The sequence below is a fragment of the Trematomus bernacchii genome, unplaced genomic scaffold, assembly GCF_902827165.1.
Source record: "Trematomus bernacchii unplaced genomic scaffold, fTreBer1.1, whole genome shotgun sequence".
In the NCBI taxonomy this organism is placed as follows: Eukaryota; Metazoa; Chordata; class Actinopteri; order Perciformes; family Nototheniidae; genus Trematomus; species Trematomus bernacchii.
Window position 1 is genome coordinate 9,350,670 of NW_022988050.1, and position 13,077 is coordinate 9,363,746.

At 41.7% G+C, this 13,077-nt stretch overlaps 1 protein-coding gene across 2 annotated transcripts in view; it reads right to left on the reverse strand.

The window, feature by feature from the left end:
* Window positions 1–13,077, reverse strand: part of LOC117473559 (C-terminal-binding protein 2) — an 88,220-nt gene that overhangs the window by 48,927 nt on the left and 26,216 nt on the right. Inside the window, exon 2 of one of the 2 annotated variants that reach the window (XM_034119193.1) lies at window positions 2,123–2,319. In XM_034119193.1, coding sequence (XP_033975084.1) covers window positions 2,123–2,180 — 58 coding nt within the window. In that variant the 5' untranslated portion in view covers window positions 2,181–2,319. Of the gene's footprint in view, window positions 1–2,110; window positions 2,320–13,077 lie in introns of both variants that reach the window. The other variant, XM_034119192.1, reaches the window with a different exon arrangement.

Genomic DNA, 13,077 nt, shown 5'->3' on the forward strand with positions numbered 1-13,077 from the left:
GTGTCCTGTACATAAAGAGAGCAGCATCAATCATTTCATTTAAACCTCGGCAGGAAAGCAAATAAAAGAGACTTTCCAAATTATTGTTGTATTTACATTATAAAATTCCAGACATTTTGGTCATGTTGGGCTTTCGAAGGCTGACTCTCTTTTCCAGGAAAGAAATATGAATTATCCTGATTAAAGCCAAATGAATTTTGTATTCTATTTTTAAATACCTGGGCTTGCAAACAATGATTTAACATAGCATTTATACTGTCACATGGGAAGGGATTCAATTGAACCACTGAGTCAACAAAATGTGGGTCTTATTAAAAAATGTCTAACAGGGGTGTGGTTGCTAGACTATTGATCACCATTAAGAAAATTAAGTGTTTTGTTTTGTTTTTAAATGACATTGTACTGTAATATATTCTCCTAATGCATGTTTTTTTTAATGCTACAAACAACTACCTTGGATCAAAAAAATGGCACATTACTTTTCAGCAGCAATGGCAAAGACTACAAAATGTGGATTAGAATTCTAACTATGGGCTTTAACAGGATAAGCAGCATATGTCCTTCGTTTTCATGAGCACAACGGCGAGGTGTGCTTACATCATGCTGCAAAACAAATATGCTGGCACTGAGGGTAATGGTGCGTCTAGCATCATTTTCCAGCACTGCAGTCATGTCTGCCTCTCCCTGCGCTGGCTCCAGGAGGGCCCAGCAGCTTAACAAGCCTCTCGGGGACCCAGGCAGCGGAGAGGAGATGATTTTACCTCCGGACAAAATCTGACAACTACACACACACAAACACACATACACACACACACACTTGCTGGGCAAAGTCAAACAAGTGGGTTAAAAAATGCACATCCAGAAGGCTTCAGACACAGTTTACACACCCACACAGAGACTCATATTTCTTGTTGCCTGGGCTGACTTTGTAGCTATGCGCACAGCAGGGGGCTCCTATTCTATGTGCAGGCCCTTCAATACAACACCGCTCTCTAATCCGCCACCTAAAGCCTAATAATCACTGCCGTTCATGGTGTAAAATTGGCTGCTTCCAAAACAGCCGTGACAGGATAGAAGCCATTCAATCCCCAGAGGTAATCTTTACTTCAGTTCGGATGTTAAGAGATTCTCTATAACCATAAGTCACATGACAGACACTCCTACACAAACAAACACAATTCACAGAGAGGCCAGAGTGAAGCGGTAATCTCGTTTACATCCGCCGAACGACTGTTTGCTGCCGAGGTCAACATTTATACACTGTTAACTGAAGTATCTGACATGTGCGGTGTGCCAGGAGAAAATTATAGCAATCAATGGGTATTGATCACCAATAGGTCTCAGGGTTGTGCTAATAACAATGAAGATGGTTTCCCAGGATATGTACATCTCAAGCTGTGTCAGTGAGGGGAAAAGATAGGTCAAGTATTTTATTGCTAAATAACTCATGGTTTTATTTGTAAAGTCCCATGTTTCTTAATTTGTTAGAATAATTACATGTAGGTTAAAACTGGGCTAATTTAATCATCTGGGTTAACTACAATCATCAATATAATTTAAATGATTATATTTGCATATGTAGTTCAAGGCCTGATTCAAATTTAAATCACAGAAAGGTTGTTAAAACAAAAGTAATTTAGAGGTCTAAAAATAATATGAAACAACTATAGCTCAGCGTTAACCTTGATATCTCCATGTCTTTTTGTATGCAAATCAGTGCTTACTGGATAACTGCTGGAATTATAATCAAAACCATTCTGCTAACCACTAAGACCATGATTATTTATGAAATAATTTCTCCAAATATGGAAACAAATAAGGTATTTAGAATCAGCAATTAATGCTTCTCTTCATAATAATCCTAGAATTTATCAGACAATTACCGGTGATTCATTTGATGCACTCGAGCTCTAAACTATATCACGCACCCTGATCAAGTTTAATGAACTGTGAAGTCCAAAATTGTGATTGTAAACATGATGCGATTCACCCCGCAGCACTGCTTGTATGTGTTGAGGAGAACATTGGAACTCCAGTGTTTGTTGTGAACAGTGCAGAAAAACAACTTTGCGAGGAATGAGTGAAGGTAAAAAATTTGGAAAAGACATACTCATGAGTTTACCTTCGCAGATCCGATCTAGCCTCTGCCTCTTCACTTTGTGTTTGTCAGTTAGGGACATGGCGTCAAACACAACACAGGAAAGGACGGCACGGATCGGCACGGCACCTCTCCTCCTCAGCCGCAGATACTGACAATGTTCAGACTCCTAGTGCACTGTCAGCACTATTCCCCGGGGCATACCGCCTCGGCACATACACCTGCAGGTACAGAAAACCCTGGTTAGACACAACGCTGGCACACACATGCTGTATACAAAACATTATTGATGTACAAGCAGTGGAAAACTCTGACACAGGAAGGCATTAAAGAGTCCTTGACTACACAGTACTCTCTGAGCCTCGTGCTCACAAAGAGCCCGGGAAGCTCCAGGCGATAGATACACAGAAAACCAGAGAATCACATTCACACACACACACACACTTACTCAGATACTGTTGGGGACAAAGTGCGCCATTTGCTCTAAGAAATGACAAAGCTTCCATGCGTTGAAAGCACCACTTTTCTCCTGTTTGAAGTGTGTTTTCTTTCACTGCCAAACACTCATCTCAAGCTCCATCTTACCCGTCACATTCCTTTATTGATCACAGTGACATTTGAGGCTTCTTGACTCAGATGGCAAATAATAGCAATCCACTTTTTAGTCTCTTTCTTTGCACTCAAAACAAAGCAGGCAAATAAATATGTATTCATGTGACAGTAGTTGATCCAGGCACATGTGAAAGAAGAGAGGGATAGAACTTGTGAGGAGAGATGTATCATTTAACAAAATGAAGCTCTTGAGTTGATGTGCTGCACCTGAGGGTTGACAGATTAACGTGTAATGGCGCATTCAGGCCAATAGAGGGTAGTTAAAATCTATTGAGAGAGAAGCACACCATCTCCAACACCTCTTAACAACATATAGATTCCTTAGCCCATTTATTCCCTAACAACACAAAACATTTTTTTATTTTTACCAGAATTTGGACTGACAACTGTAATCATACTTTGTATTTCACATCAGTTTAACAGGCATTTGAGCAAGCTGAAAATGACAAGGCATTTCATTCACTATCACTGACAAACATGCGCAAATATACCGTGTTAGAGTGAAAACAAAGGGTATGTTTTTCTTTTACTGGCAGAACATTTGGAGAACAGTTTGGATCAGCATCTTAGAGAATTAGACTAAAGCGATTGCAGTACAACAGGGATTAAATGCAGCACTAAAAAAAAAAACTCAAATTCCACATCTCGCTCTTCCAGGACCGGAGCCAGAAAGAAGCGCCTCTCTTCCTAGAAAGTGCTGACACTGTGAGAATCATTGCCAGTGCCAGTAAGCACTAAAACATTATTTATTAGTCAAACTTATTCGTAAAAGTCTTCATCAATCCTTTGAAAGACAGGCGCAGGATCTCTGTTTTAAACAATAGATTTCTGTCTTGTTGAGCATCAGAACAAAATCATTTCAAAAGACGCCTGCCCTAAATTCTCTTATTTAAATTCCCACATTTATCATCTCAATTTAGGAGATGGTTCTGCGTAGAATGGAAATGATTTATGATAAGAACTTCCACATTAATACATTATGTGAATAGTCCTTAATTGCAGCCTAGATATTTCATATACTTAAAAACTACACTTGGAAAATTTAACATTTTACGAGAACGGAAAAGCAAATCGTGTTTTACTGTATGACACATTTAACCGCCTTTTTATAAGAAATCTTCGTGTCTTCTCTGTAGTCAGGAAAGAGCAATTTAGACGAGAGTTAGCTACCCACAGTTCACTTCCATGGTGTTTTTCCACCCTGTTCCTTGATTCATTTCAGTTCCTCTCCCTGTCCCTCCTCCTTCCTTTTCATCTGTCCATCTCTCTGTAGTGCTGCTGCCTCTGAGGTCTCTCACAGAGTCATCAATCACAGGGCACTCTTCCAGGGCTGTCCACTGTGTGTGTGTGTGTGTGTGTGTGTGTGTGTGTGTGTGTGTGTGTGTGTGAGCATGTGTGTGTGACATTAAGAGGGAGAGTGGCAGAGGGAGGGAAGTAGAGAAAACGGGTGCTCACAGGGACCATGAAGACCCACACAGACGCCAAACCATCCTCAATTCCTATCTCCTCCCCCCTTTTCTGCTGCACTCATTCCCCTAAACCCACATCAAACAGAGTGGTCCCAAAACTTGAAAAACCTCCCTCCACTTTACTTTATTAAATACAGCCAAGTATGACCTCCATTCTTATATGAAAAATGTAGCGGGGCACTACTTCTCCATGCATCAGAGGAGAAGCTGAAACAAAGCCGGCAGTGCAGCCAGCAGGGTCCGAGGGGGTATTTAGGAAGGGATTTTGCACTCCCAATCCAAACACAAAGGTCATATACATGAATCTTAATATTTAAGAGGCATTAAAAGTCAGATGATCGATAAAACTCCCTGCCTGAGGGGCCACAGCTCATTGAAAGAGAAACATTTGTGCGCGAGAGGCCGAGACATTAAATGTAGGAATCCATATCTGTGAGGGCCGTCTCTGTCTTCCAAGGACGGCTCCGCTGTGAGCACAATCACAGTCCACAAACTCTGCTCAATGTCAGCAACACACACAGATCACTGTCCAGCACTGTCTGCAGAGGTGGGGGAAGGGCAGGAGTTTATTACAGCACAATAGATAGAGACAACTGCACACAAAGCGCTGGTTTGGGTTGGTGCTGAAACGACTAGCAACAGAACATTGACACAAAATAAACTGACAATCAATGGCTTGTTCAACATTTTGCGAAATGTCCTTATTGCTATTCAAAGATTACCCTATACTTTGTTCATACAGACAAGTTGATCTAGTAGGATGTCACCTAGCTGGTCATTTCCCAAAAGGTTAGCACATTCATTGAATCTGTTTATTGGCTAATTAACCATTTCTATGATAGATGAATCATTCCGGTTTTGTATATATAAACCAGTGTGAAGTGATGGCCATTTCACATCATATTGCTATATTCTATTGACCAAGCAATTTTGTTGTTATCTTTTGAACACTGAAAAGAACCATTGGTTTAACAGTAGTTTCATTCTCCACCCAATGTCATAACTTTAACCACGGCAGAATGTGTAAAACCACGAGTCATATTAAATTAATCCGCGACGGCATCTTCTTGTAATGCGATGAAGTTTAATAATGACGCCAATCCTGTTGCAATCCATCTTCCCATTGAGAGACAAACACTAACAGAATTGTCTCCGATGTGATTAATTGACTTTGCTGAAATAAGAAAATAATTTGGTTTGGTAAACAGATACGAGCCCCGCCCCTGACAGACGCTCATTAGAAAGCAGTGATTACTTACTTTATTAGACACTTAGTGAGGGGGGGGGGGGTCTACTGATCAGAGGCAATCTTGCACAGTCAAAAGAGCCATTACAGTAACAGTATCACTTCATGTGTTGACACAGATCAGCGTGATTTGGTTTGATCTCTAAAGAACAGAAAAGCTGCTTTTTATTGTTTAATACAAACGGAAATGTGTTTGGACAGGCGGCAGATTGTTCAAAAGCCAAACTGAAGACAGAGTGGAGCTCCGGTGGGTGAGTTTGAGAGATTGAATAATTAAAAAGGTCATGCTACCTGCCTGCTGTGTGTCACTTCACACATGGAGACAAGCACACACACGCACACACACACACACAGTTCTGAGCGAGGCACAATGCACACTGGGGCAAAGACTGAAGAGACGAGTCATTTGGGGGAATGATCATTTTCCCTCGAACACGATGTAGTTTGTGAACTAATTGGGTGAATCCATAATTAATTTGCTGACATTAAGCCTTAGGGTCTGCTCCACTAAGACTCTAAGACTACTTTCTTTCTAAGGATGTGATGAAGTGCTGGTGAAGCCTCGGGCTCACCGCTGATGGGAGACTTGTTCTGATGCTTCACAGTGCAGGTTCTGACATTTACGGGAAATATCGAATAGCAATACATCTCCGCACGTGTCAGTTAACTCCCCATACTACAGGGATTATTTTAATGTGAGCCGACATTCCTCCAACGAAACATTTAAGTGATGGATAAATCCAGAAAATCCATACTCGACATGTTTTCAATTCACATCAAAACCATAACAGGGTACGGTTGTATTTTCTCACCCGGCCGGTCGGTATCCTCAGGGAAGCGAAGGATCAATGCTGAGAGATATAAAGAGAGTTTTCACAACCTTTCCTAGTGCTGATGAGACTTTTACGGCTCTTTGACTTATTAAAGTGGAGTCACCCCCCCCATTTGCTGCAAATGCTAGGTCAAATCGTTCAAACATCACTGACCATATTTATGAAAAACAACAGCTAGTGTTTGAAGGCTTTGACACCGGCCATTTTCTTTTTGGTAATTCAAATGCCTTTGAATTTTGATGTTTTGACTTGCAGCTTTCAGCCGTTAATGTTTGCATGTAGAATCATTTTAATAACAAAAGCACTTGGCTGGCCCTTTTGTAAATACTTCGACTTACGATTATAACGTCAACATAAGGAGGTCCCTTTTTCCATCTCATGTCAAAAACATTGCACCAAATTCTAAAATATGTTTTGTTTGACCATTCAACAAGCAAACCAAACAACTTGTATTTTCTTATGAGCTACTGGACTCGGTTGAATAAAACATTAAACAATGGCTCAATAATCCTAGATTGTTTATCTCGGATCTAGATCACAATTTTGGGGGATTTTCTATTATAAAAACAAATAAAGAGTAGCGTTCAGTCTTGGCACAGGTATGCACACTTTCTAGAGTCTGAGTTCATTTATCTGATAATTACAATGAAAATACAGACGCTGGGGTTTTACAATTTCCCTTAAATAATATGACTTGCCGCTAAAAGCACCCAAAATGTAAGTGAGGTAGGATAAGATTGCATTATGTAACCATAAATCCTTATACTTCAACAATGCAATCTGACCACTTTTTGAGTCTGTGGCGAAAACACAGAAACCACCCTGACACCTGGGGGTTTAATCAATCATCATTAGGAATGAACTCCAGAAATATGGTCACAGTGTTGGATCTGTTTGACTTATTGTGCAGAGGAATGGAATGTTATTTTTAAGTTCAAGCACAGATTGTCAGAGGCATGATATTTCTATCTGTGTAGGATGGACAGTTGTAAAAGATTAAGATTGTTAAACTGGTTATTTTTAGTAAGATTACAAATTATATTTCATTCAGGGTAAGCTTTAGATGAAATCTTCCAATGAGTTGTCAAACACACTGCAGCTCTGACGTCTGTATTTATCTTCCACAGCTGACAACCTCTTTAAATTTCATTGTACTGCCTCGATGCGAGTTCTGTGCTAATCCTTGCCAAGACTTTCAAATCACCAAGCGCTTGCTTTCAGATAGAGTTGGATAACTTCAGCAGTTTCTTCTCCTGACTTAATTTCCCAGCGGAGTAAGACTGGAAAGAAATTGTGAGGAGAGACAACTGTTAAAAGTTATCCGACAGGGTGCATCAGGAAAACGTACAGAAACATCCATCCCTCTCGAAGCTGATTCCTATCAAAAGCCCGAGCTCAGCAAGCCTCTACAGAGACTTTGAAATGAGATCCTCCAAAGCAAGTTAAAGTCTCAACACTTTCACCCAAAGAGGCACACTTCTCTACAAAAACACCTCTATCCTCTAAAGGTCCTTTTAGAATAACAAACACAAGTCTCGATGACAAAGCTGTTTATACTATTGATATTGCAATTAATACCCTCTTGTTATTTTCTTCAAAAATCCGCTGTTTTCTTTCCACTAGCGCCCCGTTTGAACAATGGGGGCCATTTTTCCCTTTCAGATGCTGGAGTTCCTCCAGAGGTAAATCTGTCAGCGTTGGGCAAAAACAAAGAAGGAAAAAACAGGAAAGTGTGGACACCCTGCGGCAAAAGCCCCGCTCTACTATTAATATCAACTTACATGCCCAGATCCTCAGCACATCAGTGCGATTTCCATGAATTAAATGGGGCCTGTGACGGCGTAGGCAGGTGACAGCTTTGACACAAGTACATTTAGCATGGTAAGCATGCCAAACTGAATGCCTCCAAATGGTAGATTTTTTTTTAACTAGTGGCATCAGTAATGAAAATGTACTTTGGAAATATACAAAGAAGGCAGCACTTGAGTTCTAAGCTACTGTAGCCCACCTTGTGCTATTTACATCCGATCAATACACTGTTGTTTCTCAAAGTTCCAGAGGCGGAGGTTATCAGTGCAAGCCACAGCCGCAGCCAAAGCTGAAAACACTTCCAGTACAGGAAAGCGCCTGCAGCGTGCCAACCTGGCGAGCAGAGGGAAGGCGTGGCCTGCTCTGCGAGGGTGAGCTAAGAACTGCGCTCGCCACCAGCTCGGTGTCAGCGAGAGGCCAGGCTCCGGCTCAGACAGCCTGCCTGGGTCCAGCCGGCTCAGCACGGCTCCCTCTGGGTCCTTCCAGGAAGAGCCAGCATGATTCAAAGCTTCCTGGTGCAGGAGAACGAGGTGCTTCTACTCCCCCCAGAATGTGCCCACAAACACACACACACACACACACACATTGCTCAGCCCACTCCCTGTGGACGATGAGACAGCCAACTCCTAGCTTTACTTGGGCTTACTTTGGGAGGAAGCCAAGTTAAACAATGTGTTTGATAAAGTCCAGAGAAGAGTGGTGAGAGGAACACAGAGAAGGAGCACGAGGTCCGTGGTCAACCACCAAGGAACAGGGATTCAAACATGCAGGAACACTTAAATATAATAATTTCAATTTGTCTAATTGTCGTAGTTTTGGCCATAGGTCCTAACAAATCATTGTACTCTAAAACAGGAAATATGAAGCATCAGCTAACTAGTTTAAAAAAAAAAAAACTCCAGGTTGATTGTTTGGAGAAAAAAGACAGCATATAATATGAGTTTATAAAAAGCCTGTATGGTCATCTGACCCCTTTCGTCTTTATTTCAATGATGTTGACATTGCCCCAGATGTAAGCGGTTTGCAATGTTAACTGATAAATGTTGGCCAAGAGGAAAGACAAAAAAACACACAAGCAGAATGTCTCTTTAAATGCAGCATTGGCTGTGTGGTTTGACTGCTCCCTGAGCACAGTTTAACTGGCCGTATTTGGGAGAGCCAGAGCCAATAACTGACTTTACAGGAGAGCTTTCTATCCGAGCCCCTCTGATGGGCTCACAACACAAGGCTGGCCTCTCTCTCTCTTTTTACCACATCCTATCATCTCAGGCTCTACTAATGCGCCATGCTTCCAGGGACTGACACACACTCACACACACACATATATATATCCACACGCACATAACTCAGTCAATTAGTCCTGGCCCAACCTTGCAGCTGAGAGATAAATGGTGTGGAGTCTCAGCAGGCTTTTGCACGAAGCTGTGCTCCTTGTCCGCCGTACAGTATGTAGAACAGCTCTCTGGAGGAATGCTAGCCCCTCCACCAAGAAAAGACGCGGCAAGCGCAAGGCTGAGGAGGGGCTCAAAGTGCTCCGGATTGTATTAGAATATGACCACAAGGACCCCCTAATCAGAGCTGCTGTAAGAAGCAAGAAGAAGAGAGGAAAGAGGAGGAGGTGAAGGTGTGGTGGGGTGTAAAGCTGGGTACAAAATTCCAGGTCATTCTACTTATGCCTCATTAACCGTTTGTCTGTGCGGTTGAGCGTCAACCTGTCTAATGTAAGAAATCTAATAATGTTTCCTTGGAGAAAGAAAAAGGTATGAATCCAAACTAGCCTTTTCAGGTATGTTTATGTCCTTAGAAAAACACCTTAACAACCAAGAGATGGCTACTTTTCAACAGAATCATGCCATAATAGCCAATATTTAGTTAATAGTCTTTCCTCTGTACCAAAAGCTGAATTTCCCCCATTCTCAGTGAAACTCAAGCAAACTGTTTGTAAGCTTAACCACAAAAAATATCAGTATCTTGGTGTGAAAAAGGCCCATTTAGTGTAGGGATAACAGAGAGAAAAATCGGTTCTCTTATTTAAAAGACTGTGGTTTCAGCAGGTGGAAGACCAAGCGAAAAAGCCTCACGTCCACCGGTGTTGTAAATCAAGCGGTGTAAGCTGCATTATCTGCAACAACATGACATCCTTTTAACACCTGACACCTCGGTAACAAGCGTCTACCCCCAGCGGGTCCAGTTGACATATTATATACGGCTCCCACTACTCACTAACTGTTCACGAGATGTCAATCCTATCAGTGCATACACACACCTTTAAATCAGCCTCCAATGCCAGCAGGGCGGGGCGGATGTTTGTGAGAGCCCTACCTGACTGCAAGATATAGCAACACACACACACACACACAAGTACACAAACACACAGCGAGGTGAAAAATTACAGTGAGGGTCTGGCGGATTAACTGCGGAATAAAAAGTGCTGATGGGCGACAAAGGAGAAAAAACAGCTATTCATCACCCTGGCACAGGATCAAACTCGCACACTTCTCAAATGCCCTCTTTGAGTTATTGTGCAGCGCGGCTCTGGTGGCAGCTCCACAGATAATGCTGCCCTACCTGAATTGATTAAAACGGGGACGCATCCTCTCTTTCTGAAGATGGAGAGCATCCCTGCATCTCCTCAATGCTAAAGTGGGAGAAATCTGTTACTATGTATTTAACAAGCAGACTGAGATTTTCTTTTTCCCCTTCTTTGTGAGTGTGTTTGCGTGAGGCCGAGGTAATTTTCTCAAACAAATGCGGTCGCCGTGTTTCTGCTGGTGCAGCGTTTCTCCAAACCTGGTGGGGAAACAAATTGAGGGCATCTGTGTGAAACTTAAATCACTTTTACAGCACTCTACATGCTGCTGTTCCAACTTACACTCAGACACAAGCATTGCAATTCTTTCAGATTATATTTATGCAACAACTGGACTCATATATGCAAACATGTGTCCAATATGTGAAGTCTACAGAACAGCTTCATCTGCCATAGATTCTCCAAGTCACTGCTCTAGTCTTTACTGGTTGAAGGACCACCATTCATTGAAATTCATTATCTCAACTCCATTAACACCATATTCATACTTCAAACCTCTCGGTGACCCCGAAGAACACTGCTCCCGTCACGGAAGAAACGTTTCATCATATGATAAAGACACTTGGATTTATTCATCTTGCCATCTTGATCTTAATTGAGGTCAATTGAAGCTACTCATGCCCCACAGCATGAAAGGATGAGCTTAAATGTATCATGCAATTATGTAAGCATCTGCAATTGTGATGTTCCTTCACAAATTCATAGTTTTTCTGATCATGACATTTGTAAACCCTTTGTATATAAGAAGGCTTTCCATCAGACTTATCTTAGACACATACTAAGGAACAACCAATGAATCATTCAATTAGTGGTAAAACATCTAAATAAATACCCATAACAACTATCCAGAAATGCCCAAAAACCAAATGTATTGAATTTAAAAACTAGTTAAAAAAAAAAGCCAAACACTCAAAAAGCGCTTGTCAAGCATTTTGGCTTGACGAGCGTCGAATAATGAATCAGTTAATCAACTAATAGTTTCAGCACTAACCCGCATTGAATGGAAGCTCTGCAATCTCTGCTCCACAGGCTGCCATCTGTTACAGTTTGGCTGCGGCTCTCAAAGACCAATCAAAGCACCGTGTTATCAACAATCTGAACATCAAAGGACGCTAATGAAAACCGTTAATATGAATATAATGTCATCAGTTTTATCTTCCAAACTGCTGTAAGTGTGGTATAATATCAGTGCTCCACTACTGTAGATAGGCCATTTAAATGCATGGAGGACCGTGGTCTTGTGTGAATAGAGTACATAAAGAAGTGTATGTGGGTGCAGACAGCGCTCAATGAGAACTCCTCCCAGGGCCGTGACAGTACATAGCTTACACAACGGGTGAGAAAATGCCATGAAAGAGGATGAATCATGGGATTGTGTCACTGACTGCCTCGGGGTTTGGGTCAGTTGTGTAGTCTGAGAAGGGGCGACTGACGCGACTGACACATGTAACACAAACAGCTACAAATCAGATATCCTCCTCATTCTCTGTCTTCGTTCATGAAACAGTCGCCGTCGGAGAGTTTTCCCCCTCAATAAGAGCATGAGGATTGGCGGTGGCCTCTATTTCAACTCAGTGGGTCATGGGGGTCGCTGCGCCTTTTAAAGAAGAGAAAAGCCCCCCCGTCACAGCGATGGGTTTTTCTCCTGCCGGTCACAAAATGTCTCCTGACACAAAGCCCTCATACTTGTATCAGCGCACTTCAGTATTGCCAACAAATATGTGACCTCCTTTTTTTTTTACCTCCCACAGCTAAAAGAAAAAAGAAAGAAGTTGACTCACCTTTACCTTGCCGACTGAAATAAAACAAAGAAATGAAAACAATGTGCCGTGCAACTCTGCCAAACCAAATGTTGTTATTGTACTCCGCAAACTTTTGCTTGAGATAGTTAGAGGTAAGGTGACGGCTTCAACTTTATACTCGTTGTGTTGTGTTGCCTGGGGGGAATGCTTTTCACTGTTTATCCATGAATGGCTGGTCTGAGCCAAGGCCTTTAAAACTCTAGAGAAAGCCAACGCTGTCTGCCACTGCTAAAACATCATGGAAAGAATAACAGTGCTCGCAGAATAATGTCTTTGAACACTGAGTTACAAATGTGAAAAAAGATGGTTATTGTACCAGATTGAGGTCTATTAGGCCTTTTCTGCTTGAGCTACACTTGTAATTCTCGATGACTTGATTGAATGATCAGAACAAAATGTCTGTTTGTTTTCATTAGTTCACGCTTATAATCAAATGATTTCAATGGCTCTTCATTTTTCGGTTCATGGTTTAAGTGATTGTTCTAGCAGAAATGCCAAACATTCATTGGTTCCAGCTATTGCTTTACCGTGTTTAATATCACGGTAGACTGAATAGTCTTTGATTTTGGACTATCTGGATTTTTACCTTGAGCACTCCAAACGCACTGATTTGACAAT